This window comes from Chiloscyllium plagiosum, unplaced genomic scaffold (assembly GCF_037043375.1).
Source record: "Chiloscyllium plagiosum isolate Xiang-an unplaced genomic scaffold, Cpla_swu_hap1 HiC_scaffold_22, whole genome shotgun sequence".
Lineage (NCBI taxonomy): Eukaryota > Metazoa > Chordata > Chondrichthyes > Orectolobiformes > Hemiscylliidae > Chiloscyllium > Chiloscyllium plagiosum.
In genome coordinates, this window is record NW_028270160.1 from 65,431,986 (window position 1) to 65,455,945 (window position 23,960).

Consider the following 23,960-nt stretch of genomic DNA (forward strand, 5'->3'; position numbering starts at 1 on the left):
GGTTTATTTGGAAGTACAAGCTTTCGAAGCGTGCTCCTTCATCAGATAGCTCGTGGAGCAGGATCATAGGACACACCACTTATGACCCTGCCCCACTAGCTACCTGACGAAGGAGCAGCGCTCCAAAACCTTGTACTTCCAAATAAACCTGTTGGAATATAACCTGGAGTTGAGAGATTTTTGACTTTGTCCACCCCAGTACCTCCGCATCATGGCTGATGGTTCCGTTCTCGTGCAATCTCACGTTATAAGAAAATTGTGCAATAGCCACATCATTTAAAGGGTGTAGGTTTGCTCACTGAGCTGTAGTTTTGATATCCAGACGTTTCATTACCTGGCTCGGTAACATCATCAGTGGCGACCTCCAAGTGAAGCGAAGCTGTTGTCTCCTGCTTTCTATTTATATCTTTCTCCTGGATGGGTTTCCTGGGGTTTGTGGTGATGTCATTTCCTGTTCGTTTTCTGAGGGGTTGAAAAACTAACAGGAAATGACATCACCACAAACCCCAGGAACCCCATTCAGGAGAAAGATATAAATAGAAAGCAGGAGACAACAGCTTCGCTTCACTTGGAGTTCACCACCGATGATGTTACCGAGCCAGGTAATGAAACGTCTGGATATCAAACCTACAGCTCAGCGAGCAAACCTACACCCTAAACCTCAACCTGAGCTACAAACCTTGCGAACATCATTTAAACTAATGGGGCCAGAATCACAATTTAATCAATACAGATAAGGAAAGTTTGCATTCTACAAATAACAGTCTAAATTCCTCAATCGCATTAAAGCCAATTCGTGTTGAAGAAACACACACGATACACTAGAACCAACTGTACCTCAATCAGATTCCACTCAGCCTCCTCTGCTCCAGGAAAAACAAACCAAGCCACTATCCAGTCTCTCCTCCTAACAGACATTCCATACCAGGCAGCATCTCAGTGAATCGCCTCCGCACCCTTTCCAATCCAATCACATCCTTTCAATAGTGTGATGACCAGAAATGCACAGAATATGGCCTAACCAATGCTCTATAAAGTTGCAACAAGTCCTCCCTGCTCCTACATTATATAAGTGGTTAAGGAAGGCAAGCATCCCGTATGCCTTCACCACCCTGTCTTCATCTGTACTGACACTTTCAGGAATCTATGTACTTGACACCAAGGTCAAAGAACAAAATAGAAGAATAAAGAAAATTTACAGCCCAGGAACAGACCCTTCAGCTCTCCAAGTCTGTGCCTATCCAAATCCACTGTCTAAACCTATCGCCCATTTCCTAAGCATCTGTATCCCTCTGCTCCCCACCTACTCATGCATCTGTCCAGACGCACCTTAAATGAATCTACCGTGCCTGCCTGTACTATCTCTGCTGGCAACGCATTCCAGGCACCTGCCACCCTCTGTGTAAAGTACTTTCCATGTGTACTCCCTTCAACTTTTCTCCTCTTACCTTGAACACGTGACCTCTTGTTATTGAATCCCTCACCCTGGGAAAAAGCTTATATCTATCCACCCTGTCTATACCCTTCATGATTTTGTAAACCTCAATTAGCTCCCACACCTCCCCTCACTGTCTCCTTTTTTCTAATGTAAACAATCCTAACCTACTCAACCTCCCTTCATAGCTAGCACCTTCCATACATCCTTGTAAACCTTCTCTGCACCCTCTCCAAAGCGTCCACATCAATTTGGTAATGTGGCGACCAGAACTGTACATGCTATTCTAAATGCGCCCGAACCAAAGTCTTGTAACAATCTTAACAGGACCTGTCAGTTCTTATACTCAATACCCTGTCCGATGAAGACAAGCATACTATATGCCTTCTCGACCACTCTATCCACCTGTGCAACTACCTTCAGGGTACAATGGACCTGAACTCCCAGATCTCTCTGCCCATCAACTTTTTCCAAGGCTCTTCCATTTACTGTATAGTTCACTCTAGAATTAGACCTTCCAAAATGCATCACCTCACATTTGCCCGGGTTGAACTCCATCTGCCACTTCTCCTCCCAACTCTCCAGTCTATCTATATTCTCTTGTATTCTTCGACAGTCCCCATGCTTTCTGCTACTCCACCAGTCTTCATGTCATCTGCAAACTTGATCAGTCCACCAATGCCCTCTTCCAGATCATTTATGCATATCCCAAACAACACAGTGGCCCCAGCACTGATCCCTGTGGAACACCACTGGTCACTCTCTCCATTTCGAGAAACTCCCTTCAACTACTACTCTCTGTCTCCGGTTGCTCAACCAGTTCTTTATCCACCTAGCTAGAACACCCTGCACACTATGTGACTTCACTTTCTCCATTAACTTACCATGGGGAACACTATCAAACGCCTTACTAAAGTCCATGTATATGACATCAACAGCTCTTCCTTCATCTATCAATTTGGTCACTTCCTCAAAGAACTCTATTAAATTTGGTAAGGCACGATCTCCCCCGCACAAAACCATGTTGCCTATCACTGATAAGCCCATTATTTTCTAAATATAAATAGATCCTATCCCTCAGTACCCTCTCTAGCAACCTTCCCATCACTGACATCAGCCTCACTGGTCTGTAATTACCCGGAATATCCCTACTCCCCTTCTAGTACAGGGGACAACATTCGCAAACCTGCAGTCCTCTGGCACCTCACCTGTATTTAAGGATGCCACAAAGATATCTGCCAGGACTCCAGCTATCTCTTCTCTCGACTCCCTCAACAACCTGAGATAGATCCCATCCTGACCTGAGGATTTGTCCACCTTAATATCCGTTAGCCTACCCAACACATCTTCCCTCCTTATATCAGCGTGATCCAGAGTAAACAAACTTCTATCTCTAATCTCAACATTCATCATGTCCCTCTCCTCAGTGAACAATGATGCAAAGTACTCATTCAAAATCTCAACCATTTTCTCAGGTTCGACACACAATCTTCCTACCTTATCCATTAGTGGACCGACCCTTTCTCTAGTTACCCTCTTCCCTCTTATGTGTGAATAAAAGGTCTTGGAATTCTCCTTAATTCTACTCACTAAAGTTATTTCATGACCCCTTTTAGCCTGCTTGATTCCTCGTTTAAGAATGGTCCTACTCTCCCGATATTCCTCCAAAGCCTGTTCTGTTCTTAGCTGCCTGAACTTTATGTACACTTCCCTTTTCCTCTTGGCTAGTCTCACGATTTTTCCTGTCATCCACTGATAACGAATCTTGCCTTTCTTATCTCTTTGTTTTCAAAGGGATGTGCCTATCCTGCACTATTTTTGCACTACAAACTTACTAATTATACCTTCTTTCACATCCAAGATATTAATGTACATAACAAACAGCAAGGATCCCAGCATCAAATGTGGACTTCCCTTCAAAGTCCCTTTATTCCTCCGTACCTCTTTGGGACCTACCATTCATACAGTAAACCCTTCCCGTATTAGACCTCTCAAAATGCATCACTTCACACTTATCAGGAATAAATCCCCACCTGTCATTGCTCTGTCCAATTTATCAGCTGATCAATATCAGACTTCCACCACAGCCACGTTTTTGCACCATCTACAAACTTACTAATTATACCTTCTTTCACATCCAAGATATTAATGTACATAACAAACAGCAAGGATCCCAGCATCAATCCCTGTGGCACACTGCTGGTCACAGGCTTCCAATTAAAAAAAACCTCCACCAACAACTTGTGCCTCTCATTTGTCAGCTAATTATGGATCCAGTTTGTCAACTTGCCTCAGATCCCAAGGGCTCTGACCTTGTAGACAGCCTTCCATGTGGGACCTTGTCAAGAGCCTTACTGAAGTCCAACTAAACCACATCAACTGCACTACCCTTAACATTTTCAGTCACCCTTTCAAAAAAACTCAACTTAGTCTCACAGAATCCCCCTCCAACAAACCACTGCTGACTATCCCTGATAAATCCCTTCCCTTCCAAGTGTTGATTAATCATGCCCCTCAGAATATTTTTCCAACAATTCCCCTACCACTGATGTCTGACTAACTGGTCTGTAAACCTATTCTGCTGCCTTTCTTGAACAAAGGAACTTCCAGTCATCTGGCACTTCACCAGTGCCAAGCAAAGTATCAAATTTCTCCTCTCAGACCCCAGCAATCTCCTTTGCCTCTCATAGCAGCCTGGAAAATATTTCATCAAGCCCCAAGGATATATGTACCTTTATGTCCGTTAAAACATCCATCACCTCCTGCTACTTATTAATTTGAACATGCTTTAGAACCTTACCATCCCAAATGAAATCTCCAGCTACATTGTGATGATTAAGAATGAAATCTCAATAGTGATAAGACCATAAGACATAGGAGCGGAAGTAAGGCCATTCGGCCCATCGAGTCCACTCCGCCATTCAATCATGGCTGATGGGCATTTCAACTCCACTTACCCGCATTCTCCACGCAGCCCTTAATTCCTTGTGACATCAAGAATTTATCAATTTCTGCCCTGAAGACATTTAGCGTCCCAGCCTCCACTGCACTCTGTGGCAATGAATTCCACAGGCCCACCACTCTCTGGCTGAAGAAATGTCTCCGCATTTCTGTTCTGAATTTACCCCCTTTAATTCCTAGTCCTAGTCTCCTCACCTAACGGAAACAATTTCCTAGCGTCCACCCTCTCCAAGCCATGTATTATTATCTTGTAAGTTTCTATTAGATCTCCCCTTAATTTTCTAAACTCCAATGAATACAATCCCAGGATCCTCAGCTGTTCCTCATATGTTAGACCTACCATTCCAGGGATCATCCGTGTGAATCTCCGCTGGACACGCTCCAGTGCCAGTATGTCCTTCCTGAGGTGTGGGGACCAAAACTGGACACAGTACTCCAAATGGGGCCTATCCAGAGCTTTATAAAGTCTCAGTAGCACAACAGTGCTTTTATATTCCAACCCTCTTGAGATAACTGACAACATTGCATTCGCTTTCTTAATCACGGACTCAACCTGCATGTTTACCTTTAGAGAATCCTCAACTAGCACTCCCAGATCCCTCTGTACTTCGGCTTTACGAATTTTCTCACCGTTTAGAAAGTAATCCATGCTTCTATTCTTTTTTCCAAAGTGCAAGACCTCGCATTTGCTCACATTGAATTCCATCAGCCATTTCCTGGACCACTCCTCCAAACTGTCTAGATCCTTCTGCAGCCTCCCCGCTTCCTCAGTACTACCTGCCTGTCCACCTAACTTTGTATCATCGGCAAACTTCGCTGGAATGCCCCCAGTCCCTTCATCCAGATCATTAATATATAATGTGAACAGCTGCGGCCCCAACACTGAACCCTGCGGGACACCGCTTGTCACCGGCTGCCGTTCCGAAAAAGAACCTTTTATCCCAACTCTCTGCCTTCTGTCAGACAGCCAATCCTCAATCCATACCAGTAGCTCACCTCAAACACCATGGGCCCTCACCTTTCTCAGCAGCCTCCCGTGTGGCAGCTTATCAAAGGCCTTTTGGAAGTCTAGGTAGACCACATCCACTGGGTTTCCCCGGTCTAACCTACTTGTCACTTCTTCAAAGAACTCCAACAGGTTTGTCAGGCACGACCTCCCCTTACTAAATCCATGTTGACTTGTTCTAATCCGACCCTGCTCTTCCAAGAATTTAGAAACCTCATCCTTAATGATGGATTCTAGAATTTTACCAACAACCGAGGTTAGGCTAATTGGCCTATAATTTTCCATCTTTTGCCTTGATCCCTTCTTGAACAAGGAGGTTACAACAGCGATCTTCCAATCATCTGGGACTTTCCCTGACTCCAGTGACTTTTGAAAGATCTCAACCAACGCCTCCGCTATTTCCTCAGCCACCTCCCTCAGAACTCTGATGGATATAATATGCTCCGTTGTGAATACAGATGAGAAATATTCATTCAAAACCTCAACAACATCCTTTGGCTCCATGCACAGATAACTCCTTTGATCTCTAATACATGCATCTCTTTGCCTGGTAGTCTTCTTGCTCTTAACATACTTATAAAATGACTTGAGGTTTTCCATTAATCCTATCTGGCCATTTTTGCTCTCCTAATTGCATTTTGAAACACTTCCCTACTTACACTATATTCCTGAAGGGCCTCCCATTTTTGTCATGCTCTGTACCTAACATATGCTTGCTTCTTTTTCTTATTCAAACTCTCGATATCCATTGACATCCAGGGTTCCTTGGACATGCCGTACTTTCCGTGCACTTAGTGGTAAAAATGAATTCTCATTAATAAGGGGATATAATAATGATTAGGCATCCTGGTAACAGATGTGAAGTGGTAGCTTGTAGAATGCAGTGAATAAACATATACATAGCAAACACGGTGGTTTTAATAGGAGGATTCATACTTTCTTATAAATTTGGACAAGTAAAACATGTCAGTAAACCTGTGAATTTCTTGGCCAAATTTAAGTTCTTCTGCAACACGTCTGAGAATCAAGAGGAGGATATACCATAGTAGCTATAGTAATGATCTAGATTTAGTTCACATCATGTGAATATCTGTCATACAGTGATCTTAATACAATTAAGTTCAACAGTGTGTTTGGCGAAGACAGTTGCTGATAAGACAGACCATCTACAGTAAACTGGGCAAATGGATAAAACAGAAGCTAAGACGATAAAAAGTAGAAATTTAAGTAGGTCATTTGAATCATCAAGTTTACTCCATCATTCAATGAGATCATGGCTAATTAGATAATTCTCATCTCCCACTTTCCTACCTTATCCCCATAACCCTCAATTTCCTCACTAATAATTTAAAAATAAAATCGGACCTGACTGCTCTCGGCAGTAAAGAATCACAGATTCACTAACCTCTGAAGAAATTTCTCCTTATCTCAGTCTTAAATGGGCATTCCCTTATAATGAAATTATGTCTTAGTCTCTCCCACAATGGGAAACATGCCTCTCGGCATCCAACTTATCAAGGCGCCTAAGAATCTTGTATGATTCAGTAAGGTCATTTTGTCTGTTGAATACCTTTTTTGCATATGAAAAGCTTTCCATTCCCATAATTAAAAGGAGTAAACCTCCTATGAACTGCTTCCAAATCCAGTGTATCTATCTTACTTTGGACAAGGGGGCCAAAATGGTTCTCTGGATTCCAGGTGTGGTCCATCTGGTGCCTTGTATAGTTTTAGAAAGATTTATCCATTTTATTCAATTCTCTTTGGAATAAAGGCCAACATTCCATCTGCCTTCTCTATTACCTGCTGAACTGTATACTAATTTGTGATTTATGCATGAGGACTTCCAATCCCTCTGTCTTGCAGCTTTCTCCATTAAAAATTATTTACCTCCTTCTATTCTTCCTGCCACAGTGCATAATCATATTACCAATATTATATTTCATCTGCCAAGTTTTTGGCCGCTCACTTAAGCTATCTATTTCTCTGCTGACTCTGTCACCCTCACTGTTGCCTTCCCACTCATCCCAGTCACTGTGGCCCCAACAGTGATCAATGTGGCACTCCTCTAGTTACAGGTTGCCATCCTGGAAATCCCAATTTTGTCTTCTACTTGTTAACCAATCCATGCATGCTAATACACTACCCCTAACATCACAACATCTTATTGTTTTACGTAGTTTAATGTGCAGTGCCTGATCAAATGCCTTTTGGAAATCCAAACATGTTACTTCTAATCGTTCTTTTTTATCTATTCTGCTTTCTGCAACCTCAAAGAATTATAAAACTCTCCAATAATTTTCTCTCTGTGAAACCATGCTGACTTTGCCTATTATATTATGCATGTCTAAATGCTCCATTGACATCCTTTATAAATAGACTAACATTTTCCCAATTACAGATGTTAATTGTCCTAAAGTTATGTGTTTATTGTCTCATTTTTTCTGAACAGGGCTATTACATTGGCAGCTTTTCAATCCTCTGGGACTTCTATAGAATCTAAGGAATACTACCAGTGCATCCAATATCTGTATTTATTTCCTCCTCACCTTTTGCACTTTGAATTTTGGAATACAATTAAAGTCTTGAATCAACTCCTCTATCATTTCCCCAGCCTTCTTCTCTAAGGGATATACAAATGCGCATGCATGCACGCACACACACACACACACACACACACACACACACACACACACACACACACACACACACACACACACACACACAATATATATGCTCTTACTATCTACTTTTATCTTATTTCATAGTTTATCCTCATTTTTAAAAATAAACATTCATACTGGTTAGGCCAACATTTATTGCCCATCTCAAATTGCTAAGAGGGCAATTAACAGTCAACCACATTGTTGTAGGTCTGGAGGCACATGTAGGCAAGACCAGGTAAGGACGGCAGATTTCCTTCCATAGATTTAGTAAATCAGAAGGATTTTTATGACATTTTTATTGACTGTAAAACTTGCTCAAATCTTTGGTTACCACCAATAATTGCCACATTTTTATCCCTCTTTCAATTTGATATCATCCTTAAGTCTTTTGTTACCCACAGTTGGTTTATCCCCTTCCCAGAGTTCTTCATTGGGATATATCATTTCCAGGAGTCATTAACTATTTCTTAAACGTTTGCCATTATTCATTAATGGGATATTTTCCAAAAATTGCAAGGAATACAATCATGGAAAGGCTGAACAGGCTGGGGCTGTTTTCCCTGGAGCGTCGGAGACTGAAGAGTGACCTTCTTGAGGTTTACAAAATTATGAGGGACATGGATAGGGTAAATAGACAAAGTCTTTGCCCTGGGGGGGGGGGGGGGGGGGGGGAAGAGTCCAGAACTAGACAGCATAGGTTTAGGGTGAGAGGGGAAAGATATAAAGAGATCTAAGGGGCAACATTTTCACACAGAGGGTGGCATGGGTATGGAATGAGCTGCCAATGGAATGAGGCTGGTACAATTGCAACTTTACAAGGCATTTGGATGGGTATATGAATAGGAAGGGTTTGGTGAGGTATGGGCCGGGTGCTGGAGGTGGGACTAGATTGGGTTGGGATATCTGGTCAGCATGGACGGGTTGGACCGAAGGGTCTGTTTCCATGCTGTACATTTCTATGACTCTAAAAGAGCGAGGTGACAACATAAAACTAACAGGATAGTGAAAGTAGAGAAAAAGGTAAGACAGTAGCTAACGTGAATATTCATCATGAGAGAACGAGACTGAGGAGTTACTAATAGGGAAACACAAAAACGGCAGAAACACTATCAATATTTTGCCTCAGTTTTCATGGTGGAGGACACAAACTCCCCCAATAACAGCAATTCATGCAGAGGCTATAGAAAAGGAGGAACTTAAAACAATCACCGTCATTAGGAAAAACATTCTAAGCAAACCATTTGGATTAAAGTTCCCAGGGTCTGACGGCCTAGAGAGAGAGCAGAGAGTGGTTGCATTAATTATAAGAAACCAAATTGCCCTGTTATTTTGGAAAGATTCTAGTGAATTGGAAAAGAAATGTGACACTCAATCAAAAAGTAGGGGAGGCAGCAAGTATCGAACTATAGACTAATTAATTCAATGTCTGTCATTCGAATCCATTATTAAAGCCATAAGAGTCAGCACATTTTTAAGAAGGGCAAATCATGTTCGACTAATTGTCAAGAGTACTTTGAAGCTGAAACAGAAGATTACCTCAGAGCACAATGGGATCTTGATCAGGTGGGCCAGTGGCCTGAGGAATGGCAGATGGGAGTTTAATTTAGATAAATGTGAGGTGCTGCATTTTGGAAAAAACAAATCAGTGTAGGACTTATACACTTAATTAGAAAAGATTTGATTCCGTACAATATGGAAACAGGCCCTTGGGCCCAACAAGTCCACACCGACCCACCGAAGAGTAACCCACCCAAACCCATTCCCCCAACCTATATTTACCCTTGACTAATGCACCTAACACTATGGGCAATTGAGCATGGCCAATTCACCTAACCTGCACATCTTCGGACTGTGGGAGGAAACTGGAGCACCCGGAGGAAACCCATGTAGACACAGGGAGAATGTACAAACTCCACACAGACAGTCGCCCCAAGTGGGAATCGAACCCAGGTCCCTGGCGCTGAGAGGCAGCAGTGCTAACTACTGAGCCAACGTGCCACCCCTGATGGTAAGGACGCAGGGAGTGTTGCTGAAAATAAGAGACCTTGCAGTGCAGGTTCATAGTTCCTTGAAAGCAGAGTTGCAGGTAGATAGGATAGTGAAGGCAGCATTTGGTATGCTTTCCTTTATTGGTCAGAGCATTGAGTATAGTATGTTGGGGCTCTACAGGACATTGGTTAGGCCAATGTTGGAACATTGCGTGCAATTCTGGTCTCCTTACGATCAGAAGGATGTTGTGAAACTTGAAAGGGTTCAGAAAAGATTTGCAAGGATGTTGCCAGGATTGGAGGATTGGAGCTATAGGGAGAGTCCCAGAATTAGAGGGCATAGGTTTTGGGTGAGGGGGGAAAGACATAAAAGGGACCTATGGGGCAACTTTTTCACACAAAGGGTGGGGAGTGTATGGAATGAGCTGCCAGAGGAAGTAGTGGAGGCTGCTACAATTACAGCATTTAAAAGGTGTCTGGATGGGTAAATGAATAGGAAGGTTTCAGAGGGATATGGGTTAAACAGTGTGAAATGGGACTACATTACTTTAGGATATCTGGCTGCATAGATGAGTTGGACTGAAGGGTCTATTTCTGTGTTGTACGTCTCTATGACTGTGGAAAATGGAAGTAGATGTAGTATATTTGGATGCCCTAAAAGGTATTTGATAAGATGCAATGCAAAAGAGAAATACACAATTCAAGATCAAATGGAATTAGGGGTGATATTTTAGCTTGGATAGAGAATTGGCTAACCAACAGGAAGCGCACAGTCGGGATAAATGGGTCTTTTCCTGGATGTCAGGCTGTAACCAGTGGGGTGCAAAGGGCTTAAGTCCTTGGGGCTCCAACAATTTAAACCAAGATTAATGACTTGGACACAGGGATAGAATATACTTCGGCCAAATCTGCAGATAACATTAAATTAGGTGACCAATTAAGAAGTAATAAAGAAATTAATTAGATTTGAGGCAGTTCAGAGAATGTTCACTAATTCCAGAAATGAAAGGCTTGTCTTATGCAAAGAGACTGAGCAGTTTAGGCTGAGGTATATGAGTTGCTAAAGGAGATTGACAAAGTCGATGCACAGCAGATGTTTCCCTTTGTTAAGCAATCTAGAAAACAACTCAGGATTTTAGGTTAAGAAGTGGCAGACTTAAAACAAATGAGCAGGAATTCTCTCAAAGGGGCATTAATTTGTGGAACTCATTATCCCAGAATGCGGTGGATGACAGGACACTGAATCAATTTGAGGTGGTAGGCACATTTTTAATTATTAATGGGTTAAAAGGTTATAGAGACTGGGCACAAAAGTGGAGTTGGAGCTGAGATGAGACTGGCAGTAGTCATTTAATGGCAGAACAGGCTGAATGGACTGAATTGTATACTGCTGCTCCTAGTTCTCACATTAAAATGCATATACAAATTCCAAAGATATCATAGATCCTAATAGTCCTAGAAACGTAGAAGAAAGGATTGCGAGGATGATTCAAGAGAAGAGTGAAAGTAATAGGGTGGTTGTTATGGGGGACTTTAACTTTCCTGATTTTGATTGGGAAAGCTATAGCTTCAAGTTCGTTAGATGGGTCAGTGTTTGTCCAATGTGTGCAGGAGGGTTTCCTGACACAATATGTAGATAGGCCGACAAGAGGTGAGGCCATACTGGATTTGGTTCTGGGTAATGAACCAGGCCAGGTGTTAGAATTAGAGGTAGGTGAGCACTTTGGGGACAGTGACCACAATTCAGTGACTTTTACTCTAGTGATGGAGAGGGATAAGTGTGCACTACAGGGCAAGAGTTATAGCTGGGGGCAGGGAAATTATGATGCGGTGAGGTATGACTTAGGATGTGTGGCTTGGAAAAGTAAGCTTCAAGGCAAGGGCGTAGTTGATATGTGGAGCTTGTTCAAGGAGCAACTATTGAGTGTCCTTGATAAGTATGTACCTGTCAGGCAGGGAGGAAAGGGTCGTGTGAGGGAGCCGTGGTTTAATAAGGAATTGGAATCCCTTGTTAAATGGAAGATGAGGCGTGAAGGTTCAATTGGGGCGATTGAGAGTTATAAGGTAGCCAGGAAGGACCTGAAGAGAGAGCTAAGAGCAGCAAGGAGGGGACATGAAAGGTCCTTAGTTGGTAGGATTAGGGAAAACCCTAAGGCTTTCTATAGGTATGTCAGGAATAAAAGAATGACTAGGATAGGAATAAGTCCAGTCAAGGATAGTTGTGGGAAGTTGCGTGTGGAGGCTGAAGAGATTGGGGAGACACTGAATGAATACTTTTCGTCAGTATTCAATCAGGAACAGGACATTGTTGTCAATGTGAATACTGAGTCACAATTAAGTAGAATGGATGGCTTTGAGGTATGTAGAGAAGAGGTGTTGGAAATTCTGGAAAGGGTGAAAATAGATAAGTCCCCTGGGCCTGATGGCATTTATCCTAGGATTCTCTGGGAAGCAAGGGAGGAGATTGCAGAGCCATTGGCCTTGATTTTTATGTACTCGTTGTCTACAGGAATAGTGCCAGTAGACTGGAGGCTAGCAAATGTGGTTCCCTTGTTCAAGAAGGGGAGTAGGGATAACCCTAGTAACTATAGGCCGGTGAGTCTCCCTTCTGTTGTGGGCAAAGTCTTAGAGAGAATTGTAAGGGATAGGATTTATGAACATCTGGATAGGAATAATGTGATCAAGGATAGTCAGCATGGTTTTGTGAAGGGCAGGTCGTGCCTCACAAACCTTATTGAATTCTTTGAGAAGGTGACTAAGGAGGTGGACGAGGGGAAAGCGGTAGATGTGGTGTATATGGATTTTAGTAAGGCGTTCGATAAGGTTCCCCATGGTAGACTACTGCAAAAAATACGGAGGTATGGCATTGAGGGTGAGTTGGAGGTTTGGATTAGGAGTTGGCTGGCTGGAAGAAGACAGAGGGTAGTAGTTGATGGCAAAGGTTCATCTTGGAGTGCCGTCACTAGCGGTGTTCCGCAAGGATCTGTTTTGGGACCATTGCTGTTTGTCATTTTTATAAATCACCTGGAGGAGGGGTTAGAAGGTTGGGTGAGCAAGTTTGGGGATGATACGAAAGTCGGTTGAGTTATTGACAGTGAGGAAGGATGTGGCAGGTTACAGCGGGATATAGATAAGCTGCAGAACTGGGCAGAAAGGTGGCAAATGGAGTTCAACGTAGCTAAGTGTGAGGTGATTCACTTTGGTAGGAGTAACAGAAAGATGGGGTACTGGGCTAATGGTTGGATACTTAGTAGTGTGGATGAGCAGAGGGATCTTGGTGTCCATGTACACAGATCTTTGAAAGTTGCCACCCAGGTAAATAGTGCAGTGAAGAAGGCATATGGCGTACTGGCTTTTATTGGTAGAGGAATTGAGTTCCGGAGCCCTGAGGTCATGTTGCAGTTGTATAAGACTCTGGTGCGGCCGCATCTAGTGTGCAGTTTTGGTCACCATACTATAGGAAGGATGTGGAGGCACTGGAACGGGTGCAGAGGAGGTTTACCAGGATGTTGCCTGGTATGGTAGAAAGATCGTATGAGGAAAGGCGGAGGCACTTGGGGTTGTTTTCATTGAAGAAAAGAAGGTTTAGGGGTGACTTGATAGAGGTGTACAAGATGATTAGGGGTTTAGATAGGGTCGACAGTGAGAATCTTTTTCCACGTATGGAGTCAGCTATTACAAGGGGGCATAGCTTTAAATTAAGGGGGGGTAGGTATAGGACAGATGTTAGGGGTAGGTTCTTTACTCAGCGAGTCGTGAGTTCATGGAATGCCCTGCCAGTAGCAGTGGTGGACTCTCCCTCATTTTGGGCATTTAAGCGGGCATTGGATAGGCATATGGAGGATAGTGGGCTAGTGTAGGTTAGGTGGGCTTGCATCGGCGCAACATCGAGGGCCGAAGGGCCTGTACTGCGCTGTATTCTTCTATGTTCTATGTTCTATGAATGGGAGAAATACAGAAAACAGCACGGGATGAGAAAACAGGCAGCTGAACATGAATGCAAATAAAAATTGCAAGGGCTACCAAAAGCAAACCAATTTTTTAAAATTTTATTAGGAAAATATAGAGCAGTCAGAAGCAATGTGTACCTATTGAAAACTGTTAAAGGCAATATTATCAATGAAAATAAGGAAATGTTGAATAATTACTTTCTATTAGTATTTACAGGAGAGGTCAGTTTGTTGAACATCCCAAGAAAATTAAATTATTAATAAAAGAAAAGTGACATCACTTCACGAGCAAGACTATGGCCTAGTAGCATTATACTGGACTGTTAATCCAGGAAGTAAAGTAAAGTTCTGGGGACTCTGATTTGAATCCTGCCACAGCAGATGGTGGCATGTGAAACTGATAAAAATCTGGAATTAAATCTTCCGAGTGATGGCCATGAATTATCAAGTGTCAGAAAATTCCATTTGGTTCAATCATGTCCTTTTGAGAAGGAAACTATCATCCTTACCTGGCCTAGCCTACATGTGACTCCAGATCTACAGCAATGTGGTTGACTCACTGGGCAATTAGGGATGGGTAATAAATGCTGGCCTAGCCAGCAATAGCCACATCCCATGAATGAATAAACAAAAGTCAATGAAAGAGAAAGTAACCAATACCCAGGAGCTAAAGGTTTTCCACCCCAGGATTTAAAGGAAGCAGATAAGAACAATAAAGATGGTTGAACTATTAGTTTTCCCAAGTTCTCCAAACTCTCTAATTGATTTTTCTAGATTTGAAAGCTGCATGCCATTCTACATTTTCAGGAAGAGAAACCAGGTCATTAAAGACCAGTCAGCGTAAAAGGTGTTGGCAGGAAGTCACTAGACAGGAACGAATCTTATTTAAATTTCTGAAGAGATGACTAAAGTAGAGATTTGAGAAATGGCTAAGGATATTATTCACATGCACACTCAGTTTACATTTAATAAAGTGCCTCATGACAGATTACTCACTATTATTGACCCAGTTAAGAAATTGGCTGAGGAGACAGAGGAGGGATAATTGTCAGACCCTCTAACTGACAGGTTCCCTCCATTCCAGGTAACATCCTAGTAAATCTCCTCTGAACGCTTCCCAAAGTTTCCACATTCTTCCTATAATGCGGCGACTAGAACTGTACACAATACTCCAAGTATGGTCGCACCAGAGTTTCGCACAGCTGCACCATGACCTCATGGTTCCGAAACTCAATCCCTCTACCAATAAAAGCTAACACACTGCATGACTTCTTAACAACCTATCAACCTGGGTGGCAACTTTCAGGGATCTTTTCACCTGGACACCAAGATCTCTCTGCTCATTTCACTACCAAGAATCTTACCATTAGCCCAGTACTCTGCATTACTGATACTCCTTCCAAAACGAATCACCTCACACTTTTCCACATTAAACTCCATTTGCCACCTCTCAGTCCAGCTCTGCAGCTTATCTATGTCTCTGTGACCTACAACATCCTTCGTCATTATCCACAACTCTACCAATCTTCATGTCATCTGCAAATTTACTAATCCATCCTTCTATGCCCTCATCCAGGTCATTTACGAAAATGACAAAACAGCAGTGGCCCAAAACAGATCCTTGCTGTAAACCACTAGTAACTTAATTCCAGGATGAACATTTCCCATCAACCACCAACATCATCTTTCAGCTAGCCAATTTCTGATCCAAACCGCTAAAGCACCCTCAATCCCATGCCTCCACATTTTGTGCAATAGCCTACAATGGGGAACCTTATCAATCGCCTTACTGAAATCCATATACACCACATCAACCGCTTTATCCTCATCCACCTGTTTGGTCTCTGTTATTGGACTGTATCGGGTAATAGGTTGGAACTTTGCATCCTAGTCATGTAGCTCGGCGTGTTTGTTTCCTTTCTTTTTATGTTCTGATGTTAAAGAGCATCTGCAGCCTAATGGGAGTATGCCTTAGTAACCAAACACAACATTAACTAACTGCACAACATTAAACATACAATCAATCATGCAGGTTTCATTCTGGGATGTGACTTGTACCATAACAGACAAATTCCAAATAAATGCCAACTACAAGTTTGCTGATGACACCACCATGGCCGGATGGATAACAAACAATGATGAGTCAGAATATAGGAAGGATATACAGGGCTTGGTATCGTGATGCAATGATAACTTCTCTCTCAATGTCAGAAAAACAAAAGAACTGATCACTGACTTCAGACAGAAAGGAGGAGAACACGCTCCCCTCCCCCCCCCCCATAAGGACCCTCACCAACATCTACAGATGCACCATAGAGAGCATACTGTCCAGGTGCGTAACGGCCTGGTATGGAAACTGTTCTACGCAGGACTATAAGCACAGCCATCACAGAAGCCAACCTTCCATCCATGGAATCCACTTACACTTCTCATTGCTGCAGAAAGACTACCAACATTATTAAAGACCTATCTTATCCCGGTAATGCACTCCCATAAGCTCTTCCATAAGGCAGAAGATACAGAAGCTTGAATCATACTCGAACAGATTCAAGAACAGCTTCTTCCCTGTCGTTATTCGACTGATGAATAAACCCTGTCTAAGCACCTGTTGAACTATATGTCCTTGCTTACTATACCATACTTCTTGCAAAAAAAAAGCTTTTCACTGTACTTAAGTACACGTGACTACAATAAATCAAATCAAATAACACAGCATTACCTGTCCCAGTGACTTGACAGTCACTCAGTTTCCAGTCCTAGTGGCCAGACACTCCCTCACCGTTACCCAACCCCATGGCCAGATGCTCCCTCACCGATATCTACTTCAATGATTGGACATTCTCACCTGCTGTACAAAGCACAGTTGCGTCGCTGAGAGCAGAACCTGCAAGTCTGTTGGTCATTGATGATAGGAGGGAGTGGTGCAACCTTGGTGTCAGTATTCTTTGATTCTGGCCAAACAATGCCATTGGTTAAATAAAAGACCAGCTGGTTCCTTAACTTTAGCAGTTCTGTAATAAAATCAAAACAAAAACTGTTTTAGCAAAACAGCTGCATCCCTGACTGATTATTTCAGCCTACTGCTCTGCTCTTGGAAAGTAAAGTTCTCTCAATACTGTCCCCGTCAAACATTCTTTGGACAGAGACAGCACAGGGTTAATACAAAGTATAGCTGCCCCTTTTCAAGAGCTAGGCCATGTTCAGCATGGGATTAGACATTGATCAAACACTGACAGAACAATTATAACATAGAGTTAGATCCAGAGTAAATTTTACTCTACTTTTTAAAACTAAACATTAACGTCCTCTATACTGGCCCCATCAAACTCTCTTGGGACAGAAACAACATGGGGTTAAATACAGAGCAAAGCTCCTTCCACTCTCTAAACTAAGCAAACTGAAAATAAAGTTTCATCAACACTGTCCCCATCAAACATTCCCAGGACAGGGACAGCATGGGGTTCAACAAGACTACCATATATACTCAAGTAACGTCAATCTCATGTAAGCGTCAACCCCCATTTGTTGACCAAATAACCTGGAATTTTTCACATATCTTGTGTAAAGGTTGACCGAGTTCTTCAGAGATAACAAATCAATGTTTAAGAGTCAGTCAGCCGGCCATCATGTCCTACTCCAGCTTTCCAGTCTGCCGGTTGTTCTGCTCGGCTCCTGGTTTTTCAGTCTGCTCACTGTTGCGTTCCACCCGAGGTTTTAAGAATTACCATAATTCACATTTTTCTTTATTTGTTTACACATCAGTTGGGCTTCTGCTAATGATACGGTGTGAATTTTGACGGACATGAATTTCTGCCCCTCAAAAGTAGTATCCATGTAATAGTCAACTCCCATAAATTTAACCTTAAAAAGTAGTCAAATAAATTTGACTATTACTTGAGTATATACAGTATTCCCTCAACTCTGCTTTGACAACAGGAAGTTGAAAATAATAATAATGAAACAGTCCCTGGCTGAGGCACTGTATCAACATCAATCACAAACTAACAATTGAACAAAGGTTATAGAATGAAACAGAAACTTACAAAATTAAAATAATGTGTGTAGGGTGATGATGCACCCTAGAACCTGTAGTGCCAATGGTCTCTAAAGACTTTTACTGTGCTGCTGAGCATCGCTTGCTCCCTGTCCAGTGACACCTGAGCGCCGATGTAACTGTGAAAGAGTGGGGACAGAATCAGGAACAATGAGCCCCTCTGCAGCCTACTGCCTCGACCTGCTAATGGCCATTTTGGCTTAGCCCAGAAGCAGGGCCACAAGAAAGCCCTTCAACCTGTCCACTCCTCCTTGCACTGGGTGTCCATGCGTCAAGGAGGGTAGCACTGAAGTGCAACCAAAATTTAAGGAGGAACCCCTTTAAAATGCAAAAAGAACAGCAAACAGAAACGTTCGACATAGATGTGAAACACTTTTATCCTCCAAGCCACAAACACATGTGGTCTGACACCCGGTGAATTTACTGAACCAATGATTATATTGGTTTGCTACACATGGAACCCAGATACCTATCAGAAAGGGGGAAGACCCCTTTGTAGAGGGCCCTCCACTTGGAATCTCTGCTGTTGTAGGACAAAACATCACGTTGAGGCATAACTGAGCAGTAGCGAAGGAGAGGAAGGGGTGAGTGTGCAGCAGCAGCCAGCACAGGAAACACTTCCCTGCCATTTGAGCCCACTACTTGACAGTCTGCAGGTATTGATCTGTTCTGAGTCTGGGACGAATGTCCCACAGTCAGTAGCATAATGAAGCTGCCAGGATGAGCGCCCTGCAGTCAGCAGCACAGTGAAGATGCTAGGACGGGTGCAGTGCACAGTGAAGTGCAACGATGCTGTCAGGATTATTGTCCTGGAGCCAGCAGCACTGAAGCTGCCAGGATGACTGTCCTATAGCCAGCAGTGGGACCAACCAATCCTTTCTTACATCCTTCCCCTACTAGATTACGCAAAATGCATTGATTGGGATTAAATACCATCTGTCGATTTACCAGCTAATCAACTAATAGACAACCTAAGACCATCCTTCTCAGTATTAATGATATCAATTTTTGTGACATCTGCAAACTTTCTAAATTAAACCATCTGCATTCACATCCAATCTTTAATGTAAATAACAAACAGTAAGGATCCTAGCACAGATCCCTAGAAGAAAGCGAGAGCTGCAGATGCTGGAGATCAGAGTCGAGAATGTGGTGCTGGAAAAGCACAGCCGGTCAGGCAGCATCCGAAGAGCAGGAAAATTGACATTTTGGGCATAAGCCCATCATTCCTGATGAACAGCTTATGCCCGAAACGTCAATTCTCCTGCTCCTCGGATGCTACTTGACTGGCTGTGCTTTTCCAGTACCACACTCGCGACCCCAGCACTGATGCCTGCAGTATACCACAGGTCACAGGCTTTCAATTATGGAAACAACCCTCCGCCAACACCTGTTGCCTCCTATTTGAAATTTTGGACACAGTTTGCCAAATTACCCTGGATCCCACAGGTTTTTACATTTTGGATAAGCCTTTCATGTGGGATCTTTCAAAGGCCTTACTGAAGTCCACATCAACTGCACTACCCTCACAATACATTTAGTCACTTTTTCAAAAAACTCAAATAAACTAGTCAGACAGGATCTCTCTCTAACAAATCCATGCTGACTATCCATGACCAATCCCTACTTTTCTCAAGTGTTGATTAATGCTGTGGCTCAGAATTTCTTTTTCCAAAGATATCCCTACCACTGTGGTCTGACGAATTGGTCTTTAATTACCTGGCCTATCCCTGCTGCCCTTCTTGAACAAAGGAACTAAGTTAGCACATTAGGTACCCTCCAGTCTTCTGGCATTTCATGTGTGACTAGTGAAATATTAAGTACTGGAATCTTACCATCCCAATTCGAATTCCTGACTACAAACATGTTTTTGCTCTGTGAAAGGCATTTTACACTTATGTGAGGAATAAGAGAATGGTCAAAGAAAAAGTAAGGCCGATCAGGGATAGCATAGGGAACTTGTGTGTGGAGTCTGAGGTGGTAGGGGAAGCCCTAAATGAGTTTTTTGCTTCTGTATTTAGGAAAGAAACGAACTTTGTAATGAATGAAACCTTTGAAGAGCAGGTGTTAATGCTGGAATGGATAGAGATAGAGGAAGCTGATGTGCTGAAAATTTTGTCAAATATTAAGACTGACAAGTCACCAGACCCGGACCAGATTTGTCCTCGGCTGCTTTGGGAAACGGGAAATGCATTTGCTTCACCACTTGCGAAGATCTTTGCATCCTCGCTCTCCACTGGAGTCGTACCTGAGGACTGGAGAGAGGCAAATGTAATTCCTCTCTTCAAGAAAGGAAATAGGGAAATCCCCAGCAATTACAGACCAGTAAGTCTCACATCTGTCGCCTACAAGGTGTTAGAGAAGATTCTGAGGGATAGGATTTATGACCATCTGGAAGAGCATGGTTTGATTAAATGCAGTCAACATGGCTTTGAGAGGGTCTGGTCATGCCTCACAAACCTTATTGAGTCCTTTGAGGATATGACTAGAAAAGCTGATGAGGGTCAAGCTGTGGATGTGGTGTATATGGACTTCAGCAAGGCATTTCATAAGGTTCCCCATGGTAGGCTCATTCAGAAGGTCAGGAGGAATGGGATACAGGGGAACTTAACTGTCTGGATACAGAATTGGCTGGCCAACAGAAGACAGCGAGTGGTAGTAGAAGGAAAATATTCTGCCTGGAGGTCAGTGGTGAGTGGTGTTCCACAGGGCTCTGTTCTTGGGCTGTTTGCAATTACTGTTACAAACTGTTTGTAATTTTTATTAATGACTTAGATGAGGGGATTGAAGGATGGGTCAGCAAGTTTGCAGACGACACAAAGGTTAGAGGTGTCGTTGACAGTATAGAGGGCTGTTGTAGGCTGCAGCGGGACATTGACAGGATGCAGAGAAGGGTTGAGAGGTGGCAGATGGAGTTCAACCTGGATAAATGCGAGGTGATGCATTTTGGAAGGTCGAATTTGAAAGCTGAGTACAGGATTAAGGATAGGATTCTTGGCAGTGTGGAAGAACAGAGGGATCTTGGTGCGCAGGTAAATAGATCCCTTAAAAATGGCCACCCAAGTGGACAGGGTTGTGAAGAAAGCATATGGTGTTTTGGCTTTCATTAACAGGGGGATTGAGTTTAAGAGTCGTGAGATCTTGTTGCAGCTCTATAAAACTTTGGTTAGACCGCACTTGGAATACTGTGTCCAGTTCTGGTCACCCTATTATAGGAAAGATGTAGATGCTTTGGAGAGGGTTCAGAGGAGGTTTACCAGGATGTTGCCTGGACTGGAGGGCTTATCTTATGAAGAGAGGTTGACTGAACTCTGACATCTTTCATTAGAGAAAAGGAGGAGGAGGAGAGAGGACCTAATTGAGGTATACAAGATCATGAGAGGCATAGATAGAGTCGAGAGCCAGAGACTATTGCTCACAGCAGAAATGGCTAACACGAGGACTCATGGTTTTAAGCTGGTTAGAGGAGATGTCAGAGGGGGTTCTTTACACAGAGAGTTGAGAGAGCATGGAATGCGTTGCCAGCAGCAGTTGTGGAAGCAAGGTCACTGGGGACATTTAAGAGACTGCTGGACATGCATATGGTCACAGAAATTTGAGAGTGCATACATGAGGATCAATGGTCGGCACAAAATCGTGGATTGAAGGGCCTGTTCTATGTTCTAATACAGATGAGAAATATTCATTTAAGACTGCACCCATGTTCACTGGCTCCATGCACAGGTTGCCCCTTTGGTCTCTAATAGGTCCCACACTTTCCCTGGTAATCCTCTTATTCTTAATATAGTATACCAACTAAAAGCTTTAAGGTTTTTCTTGATCCCATCTCTGCCAAAGATATCGCAGGTCGGTATGGACTTGTTGGGCCGAAGGGCCTGTTTCCACACTGTAATGTAATGTAATGTAATCTAATCTAATTTCCTTTTTTTAAAGCAGCCTTCCACACTTTAGAAAGGCCTCCCCTGTTTTAATCCACTGCATATGACATATGCTTCCTTTGCAAAACCTCTCAATATCCCTTCACCTCCAAGGTTCCCTGGATCTGCTGCCCTTGTCGTTCACTCTTAGAGGAACATGCTGGCCCTGAATTCTTGTTATACTACTTTTAAAAGGCTCCCACTAGCAAGTAGCTGCTTCCATCTAATGTTTGCCAGATCCTGTTTAATGATATCGAAATTGGAGTTCCCCAATTTATGCCCTTAACGTCTGCATGAACCTATCCTGTAATGAAACTAACAGTTATGGTTACTATCTCCAAAATGCTTACTCACTGAAGTTTCAAACACTTGACCACTTAAATGACCACCAGAGGACAAGGTGTCATCTGCAAATTTACTATCTATATTTCCTATGTTTACATCCAAATCATTTACATATATGGCGAAAAGCAGTGGACCTAGCACCGATCCTTGTGTCATGCGACTAGTCACAGACCTCCAGTCTAAAAGGCAACTCTCCACCGCCACCCTCTGTCTTCTACTTTTGAGCCAGTTCGGAAACCAAATGGCTTGTTCTCCCTGTATTCTGTGATTTAACCTTGCTAACCAGCCTTTTGTGTATGGAATGAGCTGCCAGAGGAAGTGGTGGAGGCTATTACAGCTGCAACATTTAAAAGGCATATGGATGGGTATATGAATAGGAAGGGTTTAGAGGGATATGGGCCAAGTGCTGGCAAATGGGACTAGATTTATTTTGGATATCTGGTGGTCATGGATGGGTTGGACCAAAGGCTGTACATCTCTATGACTCTGTGACAAGCTCGAGCACTGCCCCTTCTCTAGTAGGACTAACTAAATACTGGAAAAACAACTCTCCTGGTTGCACTTCAAATATTCCACTTTGTCTGATCCTTTCACACTCAGGTAATCCCAGTGCACGCTGACAAAGTTGAAATCCCCTACAATTACAAAGCTGTTTCTCCCTCACTTTTCTCTAATTTGCTTACGTATCTGTTCCTCCATTTCTGTGACTGTTGGGAGGCCTGTAGTATAATCCCAGCGAGGTAATCAGCCATTTTTTATTTCTAAGCTCTACCGCAGATGGAGTCATTTGAAGACCCTTCTACATTATCCTCACCCGTTCCTGAAGTGATGGTTTCCTTTTACAAAATACTTCTCTTATGAACCCCCTACCTGCCTGAAACATCTTGGGGTGGCACGGTGGCTCAGTGGTTCGCACTGCTGCCTCACAGCGCCAGGGACCCAGGTTCGGTTCCCACGTTGTGCAACTGTCTATGCGACGTTTACACATTCTCCTCATATCTGCGTGGGTTTCCTCCCACAATCCAAAGATGTGCAAGTCAGGTGAATTTGCCATGCTAAATTGCCCATAGTGTTAGGTGCATTAGTCAGGGGTAAATATAGGGTGGGTTACTCTTCGGAGGGTCGGTATGGACTTGTTGAGCTGAAGGGCCTGTTTCCAAACTGTAGAGAATCTAATCTAATCTAAAATGTATCAGTAAAACCTTATAAGCCAATAAGTAGAAGAGAGGGATTAGTCTTGCTCTTGGACTTCAATAAGATCAGACATGATCGGGCCAGAGTGGACTGGGAGCCGATACTTTTAGGTAAGAGCAGTGGGACACGTTCAAGCAAACAGGGAGAGTACAGAATCAAGTATATAAGTACAGAGAGGATTAAATAAAATGAAAAGGCGAGACTTATGGCAGATACCAAGAACTCAAAATAGAAGCCATAGGGTAGTCTAGATTGTGCAAATGGAAACTTAAGGTAATTATGAAAGCAAAAATGGGCATGAAATGATAAGGGCATGTAAAATGAAGAAATTTTATAATTTATTTTCTTTTACAAGTATATTAAGGGTAAAAGGATGACCAGGGAAAGAGTAGGGCCCATTAAGGCCTACAATAATTCATGTGTGGAGTAGAAGATATAAATGAATAT

General features: G+C 42.8%; 1 protein-coding gene across 2 annotated transcripts in view; it reads right to left on the reverse strand.

Annotated features, from left to right (window-relative positions):
* The window catches only part of dna2 (DNA replication helicase/nuclease 2), a 130,552-nt gene that overhangs the window by 61,843 nt on the left and 44,749 nt on the right, over positions 1-23,960 (reverse strand). For both annotated transcript variants that reach the window (XM_043712247.2, XM_087999146.1), the window contains exon 9: positions 16,849-17,014. In XM_043712247.2, coding sequence (XP_043568182.2) covers positions 16,849-17,014 — 166 coding nt within the window. The remainder of the gene's footprint in view (positions 1-16,848; positions 17,015-23,960) is intronic.